The sequence below is a fragment of the Hemiscyllium ocellatum genome, chromosome 4, assembly GCF_020745735.1.
Source record: "Hemiscyllium ocellatum isolate sHemOce1 chromosome 4, sHemOce1.pat.X.cur, whole genome shotgun sequence".
Taxonomy (NCBI): Eukaryota; Metazoa; Chordata; class Chondrichthyes; order Orectolobiformes; family Hemiscylliidae; genus Hemiscyllium; species Hemiscyllium ocellatum.
In genome coordinates, this window is record NC_083404.1 from 45,274,406 (window position 1) to 45,300,458 (window position 26,053).

The 26,053-nt window shown below is 39.3% G+C and overlaps 1 protein-coding gene across 3 annotated transcripts in view; it reads right to left on the reverse strand.

Moving 5' to 3' along the window:
* Positions 1-26,053, reverse strand: part of LOC132813273 (myelin basic protein-like) — a 180,591-nt gene that overhangs the window by 31,615 nt on the left and 122,923 nt on the right. For all 3 annotated transcript variants that reach the window (XM_060823117.1, XM_060823118.1, XM_060823116.1), the window contains one exon: positions 13,603-14,066. In XM_060823117.1, the coding sequence (XP_060679100.1) occupies positions 13,603-14,066 (464 nt within the window). The remainder of the gene's footprint in view (positions 1-13,602; positions 14,067-26,053) is intronic.

Sequence of the window (26,053 nt, forward strand, 5' to 3'; positions counted from 1 at the left end):
ACGTCAACAACTTAGTCCACCTACGTTGATACTACCGTCAAGAAAGCACTGCAACATTTCTACTTCCTCAGAAGGCTAAGGAAATTCAACAAAGACCTTGTAGATGCTCTGTAGAAAGCAGTCCATCTGGGATGCATTATACATGATATGGCAACTGCTCTTGCCAGGACTGAAATAAACTACAGAGAGTTGTGAAAGCCGTCCAGTCCACCTCATAAACCAGGCTCCTCTCCATTGACTTCATCCATACTTCCTGCTACATCGGCAAAGAAACCAACATAATCAAAGACCCCTCCCACCCCAGTTATACTGTCTTCCACCCTCTTCCATCAGACAGAAGATATAAAAGTTTGAATACACATATTAACAAATTCAAGAATAGCTTCTTCCCTGCTGTTATCAGACTGTTGAATGGACCTCTTTCAAATTAATGTTGGTCTCTCTCTGCACCTTCTTGGCAGCTGTAACATTGTATCGTGCACTCTGTTCTGTTACCTGAATACACTTGTATAGTGCAATCTGCCTGTAAAGCACATAAGACAACACTTTTCACTGTATCTCGGTACACGTAAATCAAATATCAAATATTAAGTCCGGGCAATCCGTGTTTTTGGAGGAACAAGAGAGGAGAGCAGGATCATCTTTCTGCACTAATTCAGAGTTGAAATGACACTGGATTTTTACCATTACTAATTACCATGCTCTCAAACGAACAAAGGAATCCTTGATAATGCGTTTCAACATTCATGAATGATTAATAGAGCTTACCATTGATAATGGCTCAATTGTTGATGATGTTTAATTCTATTTTAAGCCCAATTACTTCAGCTCATTGCTTCAAAATAAAAGTTATCTAAAGTACAAATTAGCATCAAAATAAAAAACATTTTTCAATTGCTCTTTAAGTGTTGTACCATTGTACAACATAATCAGCTGGATAATTTCATGCACAATTATACTGTACCGACAGTCTGCCTATTCCTCAAAGAACAAGGCCATGTTATTCTTATGAGCGCAACCTTTGTCAATGCTCTATCTCCACAGCCATCCTAACTGCTTAAAATTGTAATGTTTAAGACTTTTAAAAATTCATTCATGGAATTTGGGTTTCACTGGCTGGGTCAGCAGTTATTACCCATCTTTAGTTGCCCAGGAGAATGTTTAATGAGCTCCCTTCTTAAATCACTGCAGTCCATTTGGTGTAAGTATACCCACAATGCTATTAGGGAGGGAGCTGTAGGACTTTGACCAGAGACAGTGGAGGAACTTGGGTTGATAAGTGACAAGTGACATTCAGATCAGACAACTGCTAGGTAATGACCATTTTCAACATGAGAATTGAATCATTGTCCCTTGATGTTCAATGGCATAACCATTGCTGACACACATACTTTTAACATGGTGTTGGTTACCATTGACCAGAGAACTGGACTCGTCATATGAACATAGTGACTACAAGAGCAGGAATCCTGCAGTGAAGGAATAGCGATATATATTTAAGTCAGGTTGGTGATTGGTTTGGAGAGGAACTTGCAGGGGGTGGTGTTCACATGTATCTGTTGTTCTTGTTATTCTTGATGGAATTAATTACGGGTTTAAACAATACTGTCCAAACAGGCCATGTGAATTTACCCAGTGCATTTTGTAGACACTGCTGCCATTGAACATTGGTGATGGAGGAAGTGAATATTTGTGGAACTGATGCCAATCAAGCAGGTCGCTTTGTCCTGAATGATGTAGTGGAGTATTTTTGGAACTACAATAATACAGGCAAGTGGGCAGAATTCCATCACACTCTTGTCACGTGCCTTGTAGATGGTGAATAGGTTTTGGTGAGTCAAAAGGTACATTACTCACTGCAAGATTCCTGTTCTTGTGGTTACTGGGTTCATATGGCGAGCCCAGTTCAATCTCTGGACAATGGTAACACTATGTTAATAATAGATGAGAAAGCAATGATATTGCTATTATACATCAAGGGACAACGGTTAGATTCTCTCATTAGAAGTGGTAATTACCTAGCAGTTATCTGGTCCAATTGTTACTTGTCACTTATCAGCTCAAGGCTGGATATTGCTCCTGTTTTGAACATGGACTGTGTCAGCATCAGAGGGATCACAAATAGTGTTAAATATTATGTAGTCATCAGCAAACATCCCCACCTCTGACCTTATGATGGAGGAAAGGTCATTGATGAAGCAGCCGAAGATGGTTGGGCTGACGACACTACCCTGAGGAACTCCTGCAGAGATGTCCTGGAGTTGAGGTAACTGAACTTCATCAACTGTAATCAGCTTCCTATGTGTAACGTAGGACTCTAGCTTATTATGACCGATATAATTCACATTCCCACACTTGATCCATATGCTAATTTAAGACTATCTGGACATAAACAGCAGGGCTGACTGTCAATAGGTTGCATAAAAAGAACAGACTTGAAGTTGATGGAAGGACGCCATTTTCAGTCGGCCATATTCCTGCAGTTTAATCATTCGACCTCCTTGTCCCAGTCACTGAACCCAGTCAAGAAGCTATTCTAATCCCTCTCCAGTATCTTTACAATTAATGATGGTACTTAATAAGGATTCGGTCAGGAACCCCACATATCTTCTGGTGCAGACCTAATGGAATTGGCAAGCACCAAGCCAAAACTTAAGACGGAGGTAAAAATTCGAAAATCAGAGCTCCTGACTGAGTAAATGCAAACAGAAGTGGGATGACACCCTGATGTGGAGATTAATGGCACACTTAAAAAAGGAACTCAATGAACATGGAGATAGGAAGGCCATCTTTACACCTTCCCACCACAGACTGAACTGGCTTGGAGTGCCAGTGTACCCAGTCTTCTGTTCCATCAGACAAATGCCACCCCAACCTGGTAGGTAGGGGGAGAAATGTGAAATTGTATACCTCCTGAGGTTCCTTGTCTAAGTTTCCAGGAGATTATTCTTTAATTTCTGGAGACTCCTAGCCAATGCAGATTGCTGATTGTGGTTTCCAATCCTAGCTGCAGAAGGGCAGGGCTGAGGGAAACACGCTATAAAAAAAACTTAATACAGCAGTGAATCACTTTGTGAACCATCCCAAATGTAGTACAGGAAAAAAAAGGCCATTCAGATGCTCAAGTCAGTTCCATCATTTAGACTATGACTGATCTTTGTGGGCAGCTCAGTGGTTTGCATTACCTCACAGCACCAGGGACTTGAGTTCGATTCCCACCTCAGGCAACTGTGTATGTGGAGTTTGCACATTTCCCTCAGTGTCTGCGTGGTTTTCCTCCGGGTGCTCCAGTTTCCTCCCACAATCCAAAGATGTGCAGGCCAGGTGAATTGGCATATTAAATTACCCATAGTGTTAGGTGTATTAGTCAGGAATAAATATAGGGCAAAAGGAATGGGTCTGGGTGGGTTACACCTCAGAGGATTGGTATGGACTTGTTGGGCAGAAGGGCCTGTTTCCAGTCTGTAGGGAATCAAATCTAATCTAATTTATGGTTTAACTCCACCCATATGCCTTAGTTCTATATTCCTTGTTTCTACTGCTTCTTAAGCAGGCAGCAAACATTTGTTGCAGAATTCAGCAGCAGGGATATATTTATCTACTTTCTTGTTTTGAAAGGGAGGCAGGGAAAATTTGGAGACAGAAGCGGAGAGAGATTTTTAAAAAATCAATGTAATCGGAATGAAAGTCAAAACCATTTCATTACCTTGACCAAGATCTGTAATAGGATCTCTGGTCTCACCAATTACCAGATCCTGAAGGACTTACCTGTTCAATGGAAGAAAGAAATCTTTTCCACAAATGTAATTGATTTAGTTTGTGTGATTCAACACCTCGCTATAATACTTTGGTGATGGCCCCAGATCAAAAAACGTTTGAAGCCACATCAGTTTGAAATCAGACATCAAATGAAATTGGGTAACACTGGATCTTAATTTTAAGCCAGCAACAGAGCAATTTGTTGTTTTTGTTCTTCTCAACTGAGCCCTGGAAGTTGTTTGTAAGATTTTATTTTGCAAAAAAATTACACATCTAGAATTCTCTGTGAAACAATTTACTCATGCAAATTTTATTCATTTTCAAGAACAGATAGGAATATAATGCTAAATAGAAGCTTGCCAACATGAATAACACACTGACAAGCATTTGTTCAATGCATTCAGTTGAGATCCTATTAATCAGACACTATTCTGGGCATGTATTGTCTGTGAATAGGCCACTTACAGAGAAAGGTTCATCAACTAAACTAGTGATGGTATTATAAAAGGTATAAAGCAAAAACTGTTTCTCACCATAAAGAAATTTCAGGATTAACACACTCCTGGCATCATTTAGAAAGAAAGTTTGGACGATATTGAATACTTATTACAACATCAAAAGTTAAGTGTGGAAATATTGTCATCCTTTAGAATTTTCTTATAAGTATCTATGATCTTAAAATAACAATATATGTTTTCTTTGCCACTATTAAGTATATCTGATAATTACCTTACTCAGCAGGACATTTATTACCTTTTGGGATTTATCATGCTTGACAACTTAAGCATAAGTGCTGCAGTGCCCAACTGCCTTTTAAATAGAACAATTTATAACAGTCCATGATGAGAAATTGTGGAATACATTATACTGTACAATCAATGTGTGTTGGGACCTAAGTTTGCCAGAGTGCTGTGTGAAATATAGCTTTGTGTTAGTAAATGAAAGAGAGACTATGTAAATATCATGGTACAAACAGTCACCAGAACTGACAGATGAAGCATCAAGTCTTTCAAAGGCAACGACCATTTAGCCTATCTCTGAAAGTGTCATCTGATTAGTCAAACTCCCCTATAGCCCAGTGCTTATTTTTCCTTTTAAGTAAGTACCCAGTTTTCTTTTAAAGTTTCCATTGAATTGGTTTCCATCATGCTTTCAGCCAGATCATCATTATGCACTGTATGAAAATAATTCCCATCTACCCCAAGGCTCTTTTGCCCAAAGTCTTTGTTTTATTATTTTCCTTAAAGTGCAAAATAGTTTCTCCCTATGAACTCAATCAAAGCCTTTCATGATTTGAGAAGATATTACAAATCCAGCTGCTGCAATATTGCTCCAAAACTGAAATGTTCCTTCGGGACAGCAACTGGTTTGGTTTAAAAATGAAAGAGTAGAGGTTGGATTAGTCTGGGCATCAAAGAGCAATAAATCAGGAATCTATTGCTGAGCTTGGAGAGATAAATTCATGTTGCCTGATATTGGAAATAAAAACATCTTCAAACCTTCCAAAGGTTTACATTTTATCTGCCTTTGGTTCTTGAAAGCAGGGAGTACCACCATTAACACACTGCAGAAAAACATCTGCTAAAAGAAATGATGATTAATGTAATCACATCTCTGGTCAGTCTTTAAATAAATATTGTTTTGCAATTGGTAAAATAGTACAAAGTAGTATAATTTTGTAGTCAATGCAAATTAATACAATGTTACGATCATGTGTTAAACCACCTCAAAAGCAGTTCCACCATAACAGCAGTAACAAAAAAAAATTGCAATATGCAGAAAATGTAGTCAGATCTTTTCTTTGTGGAATATAAGTAACTCAAAATACAATCAAGGTTTGCTCCCAGTTGTTAGTAAATACAGTTACAAACCAGAACCATCATCTGGTTATTATTTTATTGATTTTTTAACAGTAATACCTGCTAGCAACATTTAAGTGCTCTGACCAGGATTGCATTTCTGTTTCTGAGATCTTGCTCTCAGTAAATTGGTTGCTGTGCTTCCCTCATTGTACAAGTGTAAACTTCTTCATGGGACCTCTCTCTAGTTAGAGAAGTACTATATAAATGAAAGTCTTTCTTTCATTACTTGAGATAGACAGTATCAGGCAGATCATAAACTTCAGACAGCCATAAAAGTGCACATTTGTCAGATGCAAGTTTTAAAAATAAATCTTTTTCTCAATTTCTAATATTTCCACTCTCTTCCTTTCTCTTTTTGATAAAGTCAGTTTGCTGAAGGTATTAGTATTACTTGATGGCAGTGTGGCCATGGGAAATATCACAGTGGAGTCAACCAACATACAAAAACGGAGTTACCTAACGCAGGTTATGGTACAACCATCAAGAGGCATAGATAGAGTTCATAGCCAGGGCCCTTTTCCCATGGTGGAAATGTCTATTATGAGGGGGCAAAATATTAAGGTAATTGGAGGAAGGTTTAGGGGAGATATTAGAGGTAGGTTCTTTGCACAGAGTGCTTGGTGTGTGGAATGTACTGCTGGCAGTGGTAGTAGAGTTAGATAGATAGTACAATGAAGGACACATAGGTTAGCCTGATTTAAGAGTAGGATAAAAGGCCGGCACTACATCGAGGGCCAAAGGGCCTGTAGTGTGCTGTACTAGTCTATATTTTATGTTGAGAAGGAATCATGGTTGAATTTTCTCCCTCCACCCTAGACCACATCATGCAATTAGTTGCAATGGTTTGACTTGCAGCTCAGATGAAACAAGACTGACCAAGTGAAATGCAGGTCCTTCTTGAATATAGCTCATTCTTACACTGCCTGGTGGATAAGCCAAGGTTAACTCTGACTTGCATAGTGCAGGTGAGCATTCCATCATGAACTTGCACTGGTCATCAATCATCTGAGCACAATGGTACAAACATGGCAAACATATTATATTGAATAAAGCCAAGTGCTTCTCAACCCGGGGCACAACTTTCAGTGGTTAGTGTACTTATACTAGAATCACTTTGTTTCTCGACCCCAGCTATTCTTGCACCCTCCAAGCCATGTGAATTATTCCTCCTACTAACATATATAAATTCACATTTTTTTGGTGTTGAGCTTCATTATTAAACTTACAAAATGACAACATTTGGTTAATGTTCTCCTGTAATTCATTGTGGTCTTCTTCAGTGTCGACAATCCGACTAAACCTCACTTTCCCCCACGGTGTCATCTAAAAATTTTAAAATTGTGTTCTTCATTCAAAAGCTCAAAATCAGTGATGTCAACTGTGAATGACAGTTTTCAGTGCGTCCAGGCAGCTGGCATCAGGAAGACAATGTTGCAAGAATTTGACTGAATAGCCTAATATAGTCACTAGCCAGGCTTACTGGGGAAGTGACCACATTTCTGGGATGCAGACAGTTTGAAATTACAATTGCAGCAATTCCTGCTGTTAAACTGCACATTTTACCATGGCAAACAGATCAGAATTTGTCTTTATTATGCTGACACCAATAAAATTCACAATGGAAGTTGATTGATCTTCAGAAAAATCCAAATATGGATCATCAATATGAAGATAGAGGGCCTGGTACCCCTTCAAATGATGCCAACCCCACACTACATCACTAATCTTCACACTGCTGCCTGGATCCTAAGCTCTGCCATTTCTTCTCCAAAAGTCTCCACCAATTTCTCCTCCTTCAAGACCCTGCCCACCCTCACAGCCTTTGGTTAGTTTCAATTTTTGATCAATACTGTTTTCATGAACCTACATTAAAGAGGTGTCAAATAAATAATTTGTAGCAGTGGCACATACCTAACCCACCATTTATCAGGCCAATTAGGGAATTACAATTGAAAGTGGCCTTGCTAATATTGTCCACTCTTTGGTAGAAGAGGGAAAGTGTATTACAGCAAGTACAACACAGATGTGAATCTAAATCTGTGGCAAACAGACAATATGCAAATTGTTACTTGGAGCAGGGTTCACACTTAAAACGTGTCTATAACCCTATAACCTATATATGGTCCCTGCAAGAAACATATCCTTACTCTTTCTAGAAGCAGGAAGGTCACTGCACCTTTTATATCTAACGACTTTTTCATCTCCATGTATTTTCCCTAACCATGTAGCTTTCCTGTCTAGTCACCTCATCATCTTTTAAAGTGGATTGGCTTACTTCATTGTAATCTTGCACATTCCTAAAGGACAAGTTGATTGTGGTTCTTAAATTGACGAGAACATTTTTCTCAGCACTGCCAAAGGATTTTACTCTTTATCGTATTGCTGTACCCATGTTATCAGATCACAAAGGAAGAGAGAATGTTGATAGTTAAGAAATCATTCGTTCAAGCAAAAATCATGTTTCTCCTCAAGGGGAAATAAAACGTAGCAGCTTAAAATTCTAGAGCACTTATCACAACCTCACAAAGTCCCAAAGTACTTTGCAGCGAAAGAAATAATTTTGATATGCTGTCATTGTTAAATTGTCGGCAAACACAGCAACCAATTTGAACATGCAAGATCTCACAGACAGCAGAAAAGGTAAATAACTTGACATTTGATAAGGTAGGTCATGGGATAAAAGTTGGGCTAGATACTGGGTGAACTCCCTTGCTAGTCTTTCAATCAATTTGCACAAGCCAGTGATGTTTTTGAACTTTGATGAGAATTCATGGTTGCTCTGTGTACAAAATCTACGGTCCCTTAATTCAAAGGTAGGAAGGACATCAGTTTCCCATGTGTTATGTATGCAGAAGAGGCCATTATAGAAAAACAGACAAGAGGTTAGATATTATTACATATATACACTCATGCTCATATATACCACCCAAATAGTTGCATTCATGTCGAGTTTAATACATAATCCTAAATGTAAGCAATTAACAGCCATTTACATTTATTGTTGAAAGATGCAGTTTTGGACAAAATTGAAGTCACAGTCACAATTTAAAAGTTTTATTCTATTACATAGTTAATTCAATAGGACATTATCTGTTGGACCATAATGTTAATTTTCAGCTGCAAAACAAAATACTATAAGAAAGACATCTTTGATATAATGCATTTAAAAAAAAAACAATGTCCAGAGCATTTTTTTTATTGAATGCAAAAGAAAATATAAAACAAAACAAAACAGAATATACAGTGGAAATCATGCAAGATTGTCAATTAAGATAGCAAGCCAGTTGATAGGAGAGTTCAGGCTGGTTCATGATACTGGCTTCTTTGCATGATGTGATTTTGCAGACACCCCTTCCAAAACACAAAACAGTAGTCTCAACTTTCCTTTTTTGAAGGGAATGAAAATGGAAGGGGTTTAAGAAGGGGAGAAAGAGCTTACTCTTGCTCACTGCAAGTGTTTACAATCAACTAGTGGTCTTAACAAAAGCCTAAAAAAGGAGGATCTGTGCACATTTCCATTCTTGACACAAATGTCTGGACGTCCCAGAAAGAGGTACAATTTTGTGAAAAAACATCTTCCTCCGAAATATAAAAGGCTACTCAATTTCATCCCCACAAACACTGGCATTTAGATTCCAAGTGACTTTCAATCACAATCTGATCAGTCTTGAAAACAAGATCTTGATAAGTTTGTACTATGTGCCATATAATACTGTGGTGAAGGTATTTACAAATGGCTTTGGTTTAAGTATACACTCGGGATAATAAAACAAAGTACTGACTACTTCATTGGACACGCCAAATAATGAAGACTAAAGACTTATCTGCTGAATTTCTCAAAATAAAACCCTGCAAGACTCACCACATAATGACTAGATTTATACAAAGCCTTGTATTATGCTTCTCATTTTGGAGTTTTGAAATATTTAATCAGTATTATGATTCTATTTTCCTTTTACTGAATTTTAGATCAATAGCACACCTTTGGTTTTTCTGAGTGTTTCATGTTACATGCATTAAAAAGACAACAAACACATTTGGTGATCTTCAATTACAGTCCATTTTGATTTTCTCTCCGTTTCTACCACCAGTTTCTTTTACTTCAAAATAAAGATGCAATGTCTCTGGGCCATGGGTATATCTAAATTATGAGTAGCTGAACCCAGGACATTTGTTCGTGAAGGGATGACAATATTTCTGCCTCATTCTCTGCTCTCTTAAAGCAAGATGCTCAACTGCCAACCCAGTCAATTCCACTCCTTGAAGCAATAAATCTAGATTTTTATGCCCACTGAGCACAAACTGGTGAGAAAAGAAATGAAATTGATCTTTCACTCAGACACAGCTCACAAGCCCTCCTAAGAAGGACACACTCAGAAGAAAAGCAAAAGCTTGTTGAGCAAAGGAGATGAGAGCAACAAACAGATCTAAAGACTAAAATTGCAGAGAAACAGAGAGAAGCAGTTGAGTGGAGAAGTGAGCTATAGGTAAAGTTGTTGAAATGAGAACGAAAGAGTAGCGTCACAGCCAGTGGTGACTGGCAGACTGGAATAGCTGGCCATGAAAGGAAAAGTCTCGCATTTTTTATACTGACTTTCATCAGTTCACAACAGTGCTAAGCTTCTTACAACCAATGTATAATCACTGCTGTAATGGTGAATGTTAAGTTGACTGACAAGGATCAGTCAGTAACAGATAGGATTGATTGACAAACAGAGGGGTGGGGCGGTGTGTGAATGTAACTGAAGAGACATGCAAGTCAGTGAGTCACCGCACTCCCAGAGGACCATAGCCTGCTCTCTGACTAGTGAAAGGAGACAAATGCTGGAGAGTTCAACTGGACAGTTACCACACCTCAGGTAAGAAGTTGGGGCCTTTGTGGGGAATCGATTGGTATGGGATTTGAACCCAGGCTGTTGGTGTCAGTCTTCATCACAGACCAGCTGTCCAGCCAACTGATATACAGGCCAAAAGGCAGAGAAACAGGATGCGGGGATAGTCCAGAATAACATGTGGCTCCAAAGCAGGCTGGAGTGACAAGACAATCCCTGAAATCAACCTGAAGTGAAGAGGCATGTGGTTTGCTGGGATTCAGGCAGCCATGCTGTCTTAAGGCCAACCTGATCTCACTGGGCTCAATGACATTTGGGTTTGTGCAGAGTGCAACAAGACTCTGGGGGAGAAACATCCCAACACTAATCAAAGATCACAAAAATTTCCATTAATCCTGACGTACCAGGCCAGAAATGTAATCGTATAGCCACTGTAGCCAGGTTACCCTGTTAAGTCCTTGAGACAATATTTAATTTGAATAATCCTGTACATTCTGTGCAAATGCACATGAAGGCATTTTGGTTGAAATCAAAACATACATTTACTTCGAAAGTAGTCAAGACATGAATTTCTTGGCATTTCAATGTACTGAATACACAGAGGCGTCATGGACTCTGTCAGACTATGCTGCAGTATGCACAGAAGATTACGACACGCATGTATCTATGACTTGCAGAAGAATATTTCTCTGGCCAACTCTTGGACAGTTATCCCACTCTCATATTCCACAATAGTTACAATATTTCCATGTAAGCAATGCTACCATCACTATTGAAGAAAGTGGCATCTATCTGCAGCATCATGTTGACAAAAATGTATTTAAATTTATTGGTAACACATTTGAACAATTTGGATGTGTGAGCGAGAGAAAAATTCATTAGGTCATTGCTCAGGGCACGTGGGCGTGCATTTCCACCCAACCACTTTTATTCCTGTCAAAAAATCTGTTTCTCTGCAAATTCAAATGCAGTCAGATTTAATGTCAGTGTAAGGACAAAGACAGAGTGTCTAACTGTTGCCGCTAATTGCTGCAGTGGGTTGGCTAATAGGGATGGCACAATTTTTTGAGAGTGAAGCATTAACAAGCAGAAGGGAGAAGCAGAGATCTAGTACGTTATCAGCAGCAAGTGCACTGAATGGAGACTGACATTGAGTTCAATATGGGACGCTTCCGCTAGTTTGAGTAGAAGATGGGATAGAAAAAACTATAAACGCAAATCTGAGTTCTTAGATACATCTCCACGATTGCACAGTGCTCTTTGATATCAGAATGCCTTCACCACTTCACTTTCTGAAGAATAGTTCATAAAATGCCATATCAGCAAATATGCTTCAGATCTAATGAATCAGACAATTGCTTTTCTAAATCCATAGCAGAATAGTTTTAATTTAATCTTACTGCGAAATCTATTTGCTCTAAGTTATAGTGAAGGTTCAGAATAAGTTTTCATTTCCTACCAAACAGTACATTTAAATTGTAGCATCTTTGAGTCTCTATAATGGAATAAAATGGAGAGAAAAATCACACTTTATTGGGCTGGTAGGATACCTGTTGCAAGTCCTACGTCACTAAAGGCTGTGTCATAAACAACAGCTACTGCTATGCTTCTGACGAGCCACACCATTTCTGTGACAAACTAACAATTACAACACCACATTTCACTCATTGTGACTGACTGAGACCAACAACTTCCAGAAAATTTAAAAGTTCACTTATTTACAAACTGCAATGAAAGACAAGCACAACTTGGAATAATCCAAGTAATTCGTAAACTGTACAGGAAGGAAAGTATTCAGGTCCCTTATAAAAACAAAAACATAGTTTCACCACATGATGGTGAACAGCTTGGATTCTGCAAGTCATAGGGCATTTATAATTCTGTTCTATGCAGCAAACGTGACATTTTTGTTTACTTTACAGGATTCTGAAGAGTTGTAAATCTGTAGGATATTTCACTAATAAGTCCATAAATTTCCTGGCAACTAGGAAGCAACAATCACTGGCAATAATCATTGAGTTCAGCTGTATCCAAAAGTTGTTAATTCATGTAGTAAATGTGTCTTATAGGACAAATAAAGGACTACTACACTCCGTCCTCACATACATTTGGACTCTTGCTATCTGTGCCAAGGTTTATTTACAAAAAGATTGACCTCAGCACATAAAAGATTACACAAAGCCACAAGGGACAATCTCAGCCAGTAAAGCATTGGCAGATATTCATTTGTTTCAATTCAACAATATTAATGAGGTATAATCACAGGCAATAAAAAAAAACTGGGGGCGTGCAGTCTAACAGAAAGGACATCAGGTTGAGAATTAAATGGTTGAATCGCTGCAATTTCTGAAGGTCCATGAAAACAAAAGGAGTTAGATTAAAAAAGTGATTCCAATTGATGCAGAGTGGAGTAAAGGATAGTGACTACACCAGAATCTTAAAATATAAGACTTTTTTTGGAAAAAAAAAGTGATTGATGTTCATGGAAAGGGCCATATCAGAATTGACTACCATATTTGAATAAATTTCTAATCAAATTCATGGGGTACCCTCACAGAGAAGATACATTGTTCATTCTCCAAAATCAAGAATGTCAAGATCCCATCTGCTGTACATTATTAGTAATCCAATTCACACTTGATGATCTACACTAGTGGTCAAATAATGCATCGGTAATCAGGGAGATTTACTATCACCAATTCAACGAACCAATCAAAATCAAAGAGATGGGTCTCATCTTACTGCTCAACAGTGAAAGATGTATTAATAATTTAGAAAGTATTTTCATAATATTTTATGAATTAGTCTTGAAACGGTGAGTTTCTTGAAGATTTTAGAAACAGCACTCACGTTCTTTTCCTCTAGAATATTTACATTTTAAAACATGCACAGTCCTTTAATACTAAATGAATTGTGGAACACAACACACAAGCCTAATGAGGCTACCAATATTCTAATGCAACATCTTTTTAGAAACAAAAACAGGGAGTTCTTCATTATTAACAAACTACTTAAAAGGAATAAAACAGGAAAAGACTGTCAACATTTATAATGGGCCATTTCAATGCTTGCCGATACTGAGACAGTTTGAATAACCCTCTTCTGAAGGTTTTAAGCTCCTGTTCAGTCCTTTATGCCTCAGAGCTCACCTTGCCCTTCTCAGGTACTTTCCTGGAACCTTCTTGCCCAAAAAACTTTCCCAGTTGGTCGAGTATCCCCGAGTCTCTTTGCCTTGAGTGGGCTCCTCCAGCTTGCTTTGCATGGTCTGAAGCGCTTGCGGATGCCATTTGTTTTGCTACTTGTCCCTTCTTAGCTGATGATTGTGAGGACAGTTTCTGCACTTCCATCAAATCTGAGCTCGACACAGGAACTGAGCTATCCTCTTGGATGGCTTGAAGGTCTTCGGATTCCGATGGGCGGTCTTTGAAGGTGTTGTCCTCACGTCCTGGCGCGTCACGAGAAAAGAGGCGGACCAAGTGTGGGCGCCCAGCTGGCTCAGCTGTGCTGGGCGACTTCCAGGCATTCTTTGGGTCCTCTACACTCTTGGAGCCTGGCGCTACCATCTTCTTCTGCTTTGAGGAAGATCCATTGTTCTGATTAACATCTGCCTCGGCTGAAAATAACAAGCACCAGCAATGAATACAAAATACATCAGAGGACAATGCTACATTTCACAAGAACACTATTAGTCATTGGTCACCATCAGCTCAAGCACACAGAAGCGAATTAAACTTTATAAGTTTTACAGCAGTTACCTTTCTGTTGAGTTTCAATTCCTTTCAATCACACAGTTACAGTTTAAAATCAGAACTAGGCAGAATATTAACCCTTTTTTAATACAATCACATGCAAATTGAGGCAGAACAGTACATATACTATTCACAGTTCCATACAGTATCAAAACATCAAGCCATCAGCATACTAAATATGGTTTAACAGTTATTCTTTGTTTGACTGAATACAGTTATTGAGAAAGGAACAAAAGGCGGTTTTGGTGTCATAGCATGGTGAACGTTCGGTGTCAGCGATTGAACAGAACTCTAAAACACTGACTAAAAAACGTTACCTAGCTTTTTTTTAAATAGCACTACTTATGAATCTTTCATCATGTCAACTGCAAACTATTATTCACCAACATTTTCTAAGCAGCTTCAGTATCTGTACAAAACCAATAAAAATATTACAAATACAAATCCAGCAAGTTCACATATTGAAGGATTGTATCTCCATATTTGTCAGTATTTGCATAATTCAAACAAGGCTCAAGAAACTGGTTTGGATAGTTAATGAGGAGTACAAACTCAGAACAGATACAGGGGAGAGACAAGGACTTTGTGGTAAAGTGGCAATGTCCTTAACTTTGAGCCAGGCAGCCCAGATTCAAGTCCCATCTCCTCTGGAGGTGTGTAATAACATCTCTGAGCAAGTTGTTCAAAAATATCTATTAGGGAGAAAGGTAACCTAAACTCCATTGGAGGAAGTACACATACCAACATTTTGCAAGCTCTGGCTTTAGGATTTTCTGCTAAATTGAAGAATGAATGGTTAAATCTCAATTACTGAAAGCTGTTGATTAAATTATATAGCTAAATGTAGAAATGTATTGTTTATCTATACCAGTGAAAGAAGACAGATGACCTGCGCCTCCGTTATTTTGAAGGCTATGGTTAAGCTTTCAGAAAAAACACACAATGTACATTATCAGAGGTGTCATTTTCAGGTGAGGTATTAAATGATGTTCCCTTTTATTTTGCAGGTGGACACAAGATCCCGTGGTGTAGAAGAGCATTTGTTGTCATGGTAATGGAACTTCAGGGAAAAAGTATTCTTGGTTAGGATTAACAGAAAATTCTGTGGGATAAGCTGTTGGTCACTTTAACTTTACTAACGTTACAGTTAGAAGAATGTTTTATAAAAGACATGAGTGGGCTCAGCATGATATTACCATAAATCTTGTCAAGTAATCTTCCAACACTGATTATGTAGACTGACTACTTCATATTTCAATAGGCCTTTTGCACCAGTTGGCAGAGGATATTTTCTAATCCCACCACCCTGGAAGTGTCATGTTCAATATTTATCACACAATATCATGGAGAAGAGTGATTGATGCTTGCATGATCTTTGTGCTATTGGCCACCATATTTCTCACAATGCAGACGTTTATTGGGACATTGAGATTGTGGAAGGTACTATATAAATGCACATTTTCCCATTGGACAAACGATACTTTTAAAAGGGGAAAAAAACCGCCCAAAGATTACAATAATGTGGGTAGTGATAAATTCTTGAATTCAAAAAAAAACTTGACAGGAGAAAGACGAAAATGCAAGTGATGTTTCTTCATGATTTTCCAACTCTTTCCCAATTTTTGGGGGGGCTGAGATTGTGTGGACAAGGGGGGGGCGTCAGGGTCCATTTTACATAACTACTCACGTAATTCAGAATAACGTGATTCCAGATTGAAACTGGGATTCAAACGCAGCAACAGACAATATAGTTGAGTACTTATTGAAAGCTTGATTAATTTTTTGCTGAGGGCAAGAGGGTTTTGATCCTGACCCACTGAGCACAAAAAGTTCAACAAAGGCAGGTCCCACCTGCAAACATTAATAATGTTACTGCTCATGAGTATAAATTGAAAAGTAGGTATGTTGTATCGTGTGTAAACCAACAACACAACAACCTATATTTATTATCTCAACTCTTAACGAATACAAAATGTATTAACAAAAAGTATTATACCATTAGGATGAGATGAAAATGTTACACCTGAGCAGAATAATCATTACAACCATTGAAATTTGAAAACATTTGAGAAAACCTGATGAATTTATAAGTTGACCGTGCAATGAATCACAGACTCCAGACTTTAAACATGGCAGCTCAGTGGTTAGCACTGCTGCCTCACAGCATGAGCAACCCAGGTTTGATTCCATCTTTGGGCTAGTGAATGTGTGGAGTTTGCAAATTCTCCCCTTTTCTGTGTGATATTCCTTCAACATGTGTTCTGGTTTCCTCCCACAATCCAAAGATGTGCAGGTTAGGTGGACTGGCCATGCTAAATTGCCCATTGTGCAGGCTAGATGGATTTGCCAAAAGAAATGCAGGGTTACACGGATAGGGTAGTGGGGTGGGTCTGGCTGGATGCTCTTCGGAGAGTCAGTGAGGACCTGATGGGCCAAACGGCCTGCTTCCAAACTGTAGAGATGCAATGATTCTAACAGAATGGGCATCAAGTAATAGAGTTACTACAAAAACCAAAGTGAGGTGTTGAGTTGCCTGTTAAAGACAGGGGGAAAGGCAAAGCTTAAGTAGGAAGAATCAAATGAATTGGACCAGAAATGGCTGATTCAATTCTGATTCAAATAATAAAAGTTGTGTATTGTGCTGCTCAGTGAGAACAAGCAGCTAGAGTAGGGAATTATGTTTTGGCAGGAGCAAACCATCATGTTTAACGATCTTAAGCTTTTCTGGTTTACCTGTTGACTTGATATCAGATCGGCAGACTGATAACATAGGCATAACCATTAAAAAGGAGTTGGCAGAAATGTCAGATTTTCTGTCGTAGGAAATCTACCAGATTGGAAAACTAATTCTGTCTCATTTGTTACCTAGCACCATGTAAGCATTTTGGGACCTTGCACAGTTGCATTTGGGGGCTAGATGGTAAAGAACGAGAATGAGATTTAATAGTACAGCCTAATTTCGCTATCAATTCTGCCTGTTTAAGATATACAGAGGAACCTCGATTATCCAAAGGACACGGGCAGGGAGTGTTTTGTTTGGTTAATTGAATTCCGGATAATTGAATGCCGGACAACATTGTTTAGCCCAGCATCGGGACCTTGCGATCATGCCGGATAATCCGATATTTGGATAATTGAAAGCTGGAAAATTGAGGTTCCTCTGTAATCCAGGCAAAAATGAACAAAAGCAAACCCCTAACTTCCCTTGGTTAGGTTTGCTTCATGCATACAATCCATGGTGGAGTTTGACATTGTAGAGATCACCCATAACGTGCAACATTCACAACATGATGCAATCCCTTATGAAAATTAATACCCCTCATGGGAAATTCGCAACATAGCTACAAATGTGAGGAGGACAGAGACATGGTGGAGAAAGTACTGACTTGTTTTCTATTTGATGAAGCTCAGTTCCTAAGTTAAAATCCAAAATAGTGGAAATATGCAGGAGGTCAGGTAGCAGCCAGGAAGCCTAAACTGGAATGAATGTTTCTGGTCAATGACTACTTCGAATTCTGGGTCACAAACTAACTTGAGTCCTCTCTCAATTTTACCTGATAAATATTTCTACTATTTGAAATTTTTACTTCATATTTCCAGTATCTGCAGTATTTGCTTTCTATCCACCCACAGATGTTTAATGCAGCATTTATGTAACAGCGCAGAGGTTGTTTCGTTACAGAGACCTTTGCATTCAAATACTGAAACCTGACAGCATGTATACCCAGTCACGCTATATATGTTTTTTTGGGGTATTAGATGAATCATGTTTTTGTATTAGGAGTTTGGTCTTGCATTTGTGAAAAAAAAGACAAAAATAACAATAAGAGAATCTATCAAGTTGTACATAACACTTGGAATTCCTCCCTACGTATTCACAATCACCAGTGGGTCACTCAGGAGAGGGAGAGAGACATTATAAACAAACAGATAGAATTCGAAATGTTGAACACACAACACAGCTGGTCTTTCTGACATGGAATTTACAGCAATAAAAACAGGTCATTGATCCCAACTGTTCTATGTTGGTGTTTATAGTCCATAAGAAATCCTCCCAATAGACTTCAGCTCAACCTATTTGCAAACGCTCCTTTTCCTTTCTCCTATATGTCATGATCTAGCTTCTCTTAATTACATCTATATTATTCACCTCAACCTTGTCCTATCATAGGATGGTTCATGTGGAAATTGCTGTGGTTAAAGGCATTTTTCTTGAATTCCCTATGAATTGATTAATACTAACTTCTGTTCATGACTCTTAGTTCTGGGCTCACCTGCAAGTGGGAAAAAAAATGTTTTTTCATTCAATCTCTATCAAACCCTGTCACAGAACTAAAGGCTGCTACAGGGTCATCTTTTGATCTTTCATTATCTAAAGAAAAAGCAATTTCATTTTCATTCAGTCTTATATTTTTCCACATTCTTCTCAAATGCTGCTTTCACGGCAGCAAGACTCCAGTGTTCATATAAACACATTTGGAAGATTGACTCCAGGGATAATGGAGGTGTGGAATTTTGCTGTGTCAGGGATGCAAACTATTGACTCCAAAGACAAATCCAAAGATTTCGACATTGCAAGTACGTAAGCAAGCCATTTTTTGAGGTGTTTAAGGTGTTGGAGATGATTTCTTCTAATTCCAAGTGCAGCACATACTGTTTTATGAGCTGTTGTGTTGTTTTGGAACTTTGGGGGAAAAGGGATCTAAACAACTTTAAAAAGGAGGAAGACAGGCAGTCATAGTCAGAGAAAGAGGTCTAACACAGCAGTGAATCCGCACAATTACTGCCCTTGCTATTAGAGTTCATGTATCTCTGGACTTCGGAGTGCATCTAGGAAAAATTAACTATCAGTGAAATTCACAGCTAACCTCGGAGGAGACTGTGTGGGAGAGCTCACATCACAGGAGCAGATAAGAGCATAGTTTTTAAGCGTAACCTTGCTGTAAATCTACAATAGTGAGTTTAATGGATTCTTTCTTGACTTTATGTTTATTGAGATCTGTCTCTGGATTAAATTTTAAAAACATAAACCATAAGTATTAAGTGAGCCTGGAGCAGTGTTCCAGGGCATTGAGATGGTGCTATTTTCTGGGTCTGTAGATTGTAAAAGATCAAAGATGGCCTTCACTGGAGTGATATGCTCTTCCTGTTGGGTATGGGAGTTTAGGGAGAGTTTCCATGTTAGTGATGATTATGTCTGCAGGAAATGTCTTTGGTTTTGAATCCTATCATATTGCATGGATTGGTTGGGGCAGCAGTCATAGGCAATAAGGAATTTACAGGAGCCAGGGGCTGTGATGGATGGTAGATATAGGAAGGGAGAAAAGCCACAGATACAGACAGGTAGATGGTTAATGCCAGAAAAGGTAGGAAGGGTAGGCAGGTAGTGCTGTAGTCTCCTGTGGCTATCCCCATCTCAAAAAAAGTCTGCTGTGTAGAAAATGTGGGGGGTGATGAATTCTTAGGGGAATGTAGCACAAACAACCAGGTTTCTGGTACCGAGACTGGTTCTAATGTAACGAGGGGTACATCAGGTCCAGGCGATCGATTCTGATAGGGGACTCTCTAGTCAGAGGCATAGACAGACGTTTCCGCTGCCAGCAGCGAAAAATCAGAATGGTGTGTTGCCTCCCTGATGCCAGGATCAAGTACATCTCAGAGAAGGTGCAAAATGTTCTCAAAAGTGAGAGGGATCAGCAGGAGGTCATTGTACATATTGGAACCAATGGCATAGGAAGGGAAAAGGATAAGATACTGACGGGAGAATATAGAGACTTAGGCAGGAGTTTAAAAAAGGTCCTCGAGGGTAATAATATCTGCATTACTCCCAGTGGTATGAGCTAGGGAGGGTAGGAATAGGAGGATAGAGCAGATGAATGCATGGCTGAGGAGCTGATGCAGGGGAGAAAGGTTCACATTTTTGGATCATTGGAATCTCTTCTGGCGTAGAAGTGACCTTTACAAGAAGGACGGATTGCACCTGAATTGGAAGGAGACTAATATACTGGCAGGGAAATTTGCTGCTCTGGAGGAATTAAACTAGTGAGGTAAGGAGAGATCTATCCGAGACTGGTACAGTTGAGAAAAGGAGCAAGTCAAACATTCAGAGCAGGCAGGAAAAGAGCAGACAACAAGATAAGACTGATAAATTAAACTGCATTTATTTCAATGCAAGGGGCCTAACAGGGAAGGCAGGTGAACTCAGGGCATGGTTAGGAACGTGGGACTAGGATATCATTGCAATTACAGAAATGTGGCTCAGGATGGACAGGACCGGCAGCTTAAGGTTCCAGGATACAAATGCTACAGGAAGGTCAGAAAGGGGGGCAAGAGAGGAGGGAGAGTGGCATTTTTGATAAGGGATAGCATTACGGCTGTACATAGGGAGAATATTCCTGGGAATATATCCAGGGAAGTTATTTGGGTGGAACTGAAAAATAAGAAAGGGATGATCACCTTATTAGGATTGCATTATAGACCTCCCAATAGTCAGCGGGAAATTGAGAAACAAATTTGTAAGGAAATCTCAATTATCTGTAAGTATAATAGGATGGTTATGGTAGGCGATTTTAACTTCCTGAACATTGACTGGGACTACCATAATGTTAAGGGTTTAGTTGAAGAGGAATTTGTTAAGTGCATACAAGACAATTTTCTGATTCAATATGTGGATGTACCTGCTAGGGAAGGTGCAAAACTTGACCTACTCTTGGGAAATAAGGCAGGGCAGGTGACTTAAGTGTCAGTGAGGGAGCACTTTGGGGCCAGCGACCATAATTCTATTAGTTTTAAAATAGTGATGGAAAAGGATAAACCAGATCTAAAAGTTGAAGTTTTAAATTGGAGTAAGACTAATTTTGACGGTATTAGGCAAGAACTTTCAAAAGCTGATTGGGTGCAGATGTTCGCAGGGAAAGGGACGACTGGAAAATGGGAAGCCTTCAGAAATGAGATCATGACAGTTCAGAGACAGTACATTCCTGTTCGGGTGAAAGGAAAGGCTGATAGGTGTCGGGGATAGTGGATGACTAGAGAAATTGAGGTTTTGGTTAAGAAAAAGAAGGAAGCACATGTCAGGTATAAACTGCAGAGATCAAGTGAATCCTTAAAAGAGTATAAAGGCAGTAAAAGTATACTTAAGGGAGAAATCAGGAGGGCAAAAAGGGGACATGAGATAACTTTAGCAAATAGGGTTAAGGAGAATCCAAAGGTATCTATAAATACATTAAGCACAAAAGGATAACTAAGGAGAGAATAGGGCTCAAAGATCAGCAAGGCAGCCTTTGTGTGGAACTGCAGGAGATGGGCGAGATACTAAACAAGTATTTTGAATCAGTGTTTTCTGTGGAGAAGGGCATGGAAGATATAGAGTGTGGGGAAATAGATGGTGACATGTTGAAAAATGTCTATTTTACCTAGGTGCTGGTCCATGTCTTAAAATGCACCTAAGTGGATAAATCTTCAGGACCTGATCAGATGTACCCTAGAACGCTGTGGGAAGCTAGGGAAGTGATTGCTTAGCTCTTTGCTGAGATATTTGTATCATCAACAATCACAAGTGGGGTGACGGAAGACTGGAGGTTGGCTAACCTGGCACCACTATATAAGAAAGGTGATAAGGGAAAGCCAGGGAACTATAGACCAGTGAGGCTGACATCGATGGTGGGCAAGATGTTGGAAGGAATCCTGAGGGACAGGATTTACATGTATTTAGAAAGGCAAGGACTGATTAAGCATAGTCAACATGGCTTTGTGTGTGGAAAAAGCATATCTCACGAACTTGATTGAGGTATGTTTGTAATAGTAATGAAGAGGATTGACAGGAACAGAGCTGTGGATATAATCTAGATGGACTTCAGTAAGATGTTCGACAAGGTTCCCCATGGGAGACTGGTTAGCAAGGTTAGGTCTCATGGAATACAGGGAGAACTAGCCATTTGGATACAGAACTGGCTCAAAAGTAAAAGACAAAGGGTGGAGGGTTGCTTTTCAGATTGGATGCCTGTGACTAGTGGAGTGCCACAACAATCAGTACTGGGTCCACTGTTTTTCATCATTTATATAAATGATTTGGAAGTGAACATGGTGGTATAGTTAGTAAGTTTGCAGGTGACACCAAAATTGGAGGTGGAGTGGACAGAGACAAAGGTTACTTCAGAGCATAACAAGATCTTGATTAGATGGGCCAATGGTTTAAGGAGTGGCAGATGGAGTTAAATTTAGATAAATGTGAGGTGCTGCATTTTGGAAAAGCCAATCATACACTTAATGGTGGAGGCTGGTACAATTACAACATTTAAAAGATATCTGGTTGGGTTTAAGAATAGGAAGGGTTTAGAGGATTAAAGGACAAATACTGACAAATGGGACTAGACTAGATTAGGATATCTGGTCAGCATGGATGAGTTAGACTGAAGGGTCTGTTTCTGTGCTGTACATCTCTATGACTCTATGTCTCATTTTGAGAGTATGTTTTAAAATGCTAAGATTTTGATTCAGGCTTTTAATTATGTGTTTGCAGGTCTGTTCACAAAGCAACATATTGTAGAACTTCACCCCGCCTTGACAAACAAATTTAGAGAGTTTTCATACCATTGGAAAATTACTTCACTGAAACATTGTTAACACCAATTGAAGCAACATCCCAAGAGAAGCTAATTCTCATCAGTGAAGGGAAACGTCCACATCTCGCACTCAGCAGCGGCCCCAAGATAACACAAGTATAAGGAGGGTATTCCAAAAATAAAAGGTAAATCAAGTCTCCTGGAGTGTAACCTAGAAAATAATAATTGCGACGAACTTCCTCCTCAATCATTCCTGCCCAGTTTCCTCCATACACAATGGAGCAGATCTCATCTGCTGAGCCAATAGAAACAGAATTTCACAAATAAAATTTGGGACTGATTTGACATCGTCTAATTCAGGGCAACTCTTTGTTTTTATAAAATCAACTTGGAACCAAGGGTCCTTAAGAGGATAAATTGCACATCCCATGAATCAAATGACCCATTACAGCTGGTTAATTTAGTTCCTATTCAATGTTTTAATGTTGCTTCGAACACAAATGAAATTCTAAACTGCAATGATATTTTACAGGACACAAGATTATATCAAATTCTGAAATTTCCATTAAATACACGAAGAAGCAACAGAGGAGGAGGTAGGAAGTGCACAAACCTTTAGGGTGGAGGTCACAAAAATAATTTTAAAAAGCCATAACTACAGGCTCTCTCTCAAAACACTTAGCATTTAGTAATAATGCAGAAGAATTGACACTGCAAACAGAAATATCAATAGATACGTCTCACTATTTTTGACTATTTCACACAGCATGCATTCTCTTGTTGAAAGAGAGAGAAGAATGGATCTAAGACTAATCTTTAAAGTTAAATAGGGATAATTATGAGGGCATGAAGACAGAGGTGGCTAAAATGAACTGGTTAAGTTAGCTTAAGGGATAGGTCAGTAGAGTTATAGAGATATACAGCACAGAAACAGGCCCTTCGGTCCAACTCGTCCATGCCAGCCAGATATCTCAACCCAATCTAGTCCCATTTGCCAGCACTTGGCCCGTATCCCTCTAAACCCATCCTATTCACGTACCCATCCAGATGCCTTTTAAATGTTGCAAATGTACCTGCCTCCACCACTTCACCTGGCAGCTCATTGCATAAATACACCACCTTCTGCATGAAAACATTGCCTCTTAGGTCCCTTATATATCTTTCCCCTCCAACCTGAACCTATGGCCTTTAGTTCTGGACTCCCTACCATCCAGGGAAAAGACCTTGTCTATTTATCCTATCCATGCCCCTCATATCTTATGAACCTCTATAAGGTCACCCCTCAGCCTCCGATGCTCCAGGGAAAACCGCCCTAGCCTATTCAGCCTCTCTCTATAGATCAAACCCTCCAACCCTGGCAACATCCTTGTAAATCTTTTCTGAACCCTTTCAAGTTTCACAGCATCCTTCAAATAGGAAAGAGAGCAGAATTGCACGCAATACTCCAAAAGTGGCTGAACCAATGTCCTGGAGAGCCATAACATGACCTCCCAACCCCTATACTCAATGCTCTGAACAATAAAGGAAAGCATATCAAATGCCTTCTTCACTATCCTATTTACCTGTGACTCTACTTTCAAGGAGCTATGAACCTGCATTCCAAGGTCTCTTTGTTCAACAACACTCCCTCGGACTTTTCCATTAAGTGTATAAGTCCTGCCCTGATTTGCTTTTCCAAAATGGAGCTCCTCACATTTTTCTAAATTAAACTCAAATTTGCTACTTCTCACCGATTGGACCATCTAATCATGATGCCATTGGAACCCAAGGTAACTTTCTTCACAGTCCACTACACCTCCAATTTTGGTGTCATCTGCAAACTTACTAATTATACCACTTATGCTCACATCCAAATCATTTATATAAATGACAAAAAACAGTGGACCCAGCACCAATCCTTGTGGCACACCACTGGTCACAGGCCTCCATTCTGAAAAGCAATCCTCCACCATCACCCTCTGTCTTCGACCTTCAAGCCAGTTCTGCATCCAAATAGCTAGTTCACCCTGTATTCCATAAGATCTAACCTTGCTAATCAGTCTCCCATGAGGAACCTTGTTGAACGCCTTACTGAAGTCCATATAGATCACGTGTACTGCTCTGCCCTCATCAATCTGTTTTGTTACTTCTTCAAGAAATTCAATCAAGCTCATGAGACATGATTTCCCAAGCACAAAGCCATGCTGACTCTCCCTAATCAGTCCATGCCTTTCCAAACATGTAAATCCTGTCCCTCAGGATGCCCTCCAACAACCTGTCCGTTACCGATATCAGGCTCACCGATAGTTCCCTGGCTGTTCTTTACCACCACCTCTCTTAAATAGTGGCACCACATTAGCCACCCTCCAGTTTTCTGGCATCTCACCTGTGACTATTGAAGATACAAATGTCTCAGCAAGTGGCCCAGCAATTAATGCCCTAACTTCCTACAGAGTTCTAGGGTACATCTAATCAAGTCCTGGGGATTTATCCACTTTCATGCATTTCAAGACATCCAGCACTTCCTCCCTTGTAATATGGACATTTTTCAAGATGTTACCATCTATTTCCCCACATTCTACGTCTTCCACAGTAAACACCGATTCTAAATACTCGTTTAGTATCTGCAACATCTCCTGCGGCTACACACAAAGGTTGCCTTGCTGATCTTTGAGGGGCCCTATTCTCTCCCTAGTTACTCTTTTGCCCTTAATCTATTTATAAGACCCCTTTGGATTCTCTTTAATCCTATTTGTCAAAGCTATTTCCTGTCCCTTTTCTGGCCTCCAGATTTCCCTCTTAAGTATTCTCCCACTACCTTTATACTCGTCTTAGGATTCATTTAATCTCTCCCGTCTATACCTGACGTGTTTCCTTCTTTTTCTTAACCAAAACCTCGATTTCTCTAGTCATCCAGCATTCCCTACACCTACCAGCCTTTCCTTTCACCCTAACAGGAATATACTGTCTCTGGACTCCCATTCTCTCATTTTTGAAGGTTTACCATTTTCCAGCCGTCCCTATACCAGTGAACATCTGCTTCCGATTAGCTTTTGAAAGATCTTGCCCAATACCATTAAAATAAGCCTTCCTCCAATGTAGAACTTCAACTTTTAGATCTGGTCTATCCTTTTCCATCACTATTTTAAAACTAGAGCTGGTGAGACAAGACTTTTAAAGAGATACCTCAGAATATTCAGAAGAGATACATTGCAGAGAGAAAATCAGATCCCCAAGGAAGGGTGCACCATCCATGGTGAACTGAGGTAACTAAATATGGTATCAAATTGAAAGAGAAAGTGTGTAAC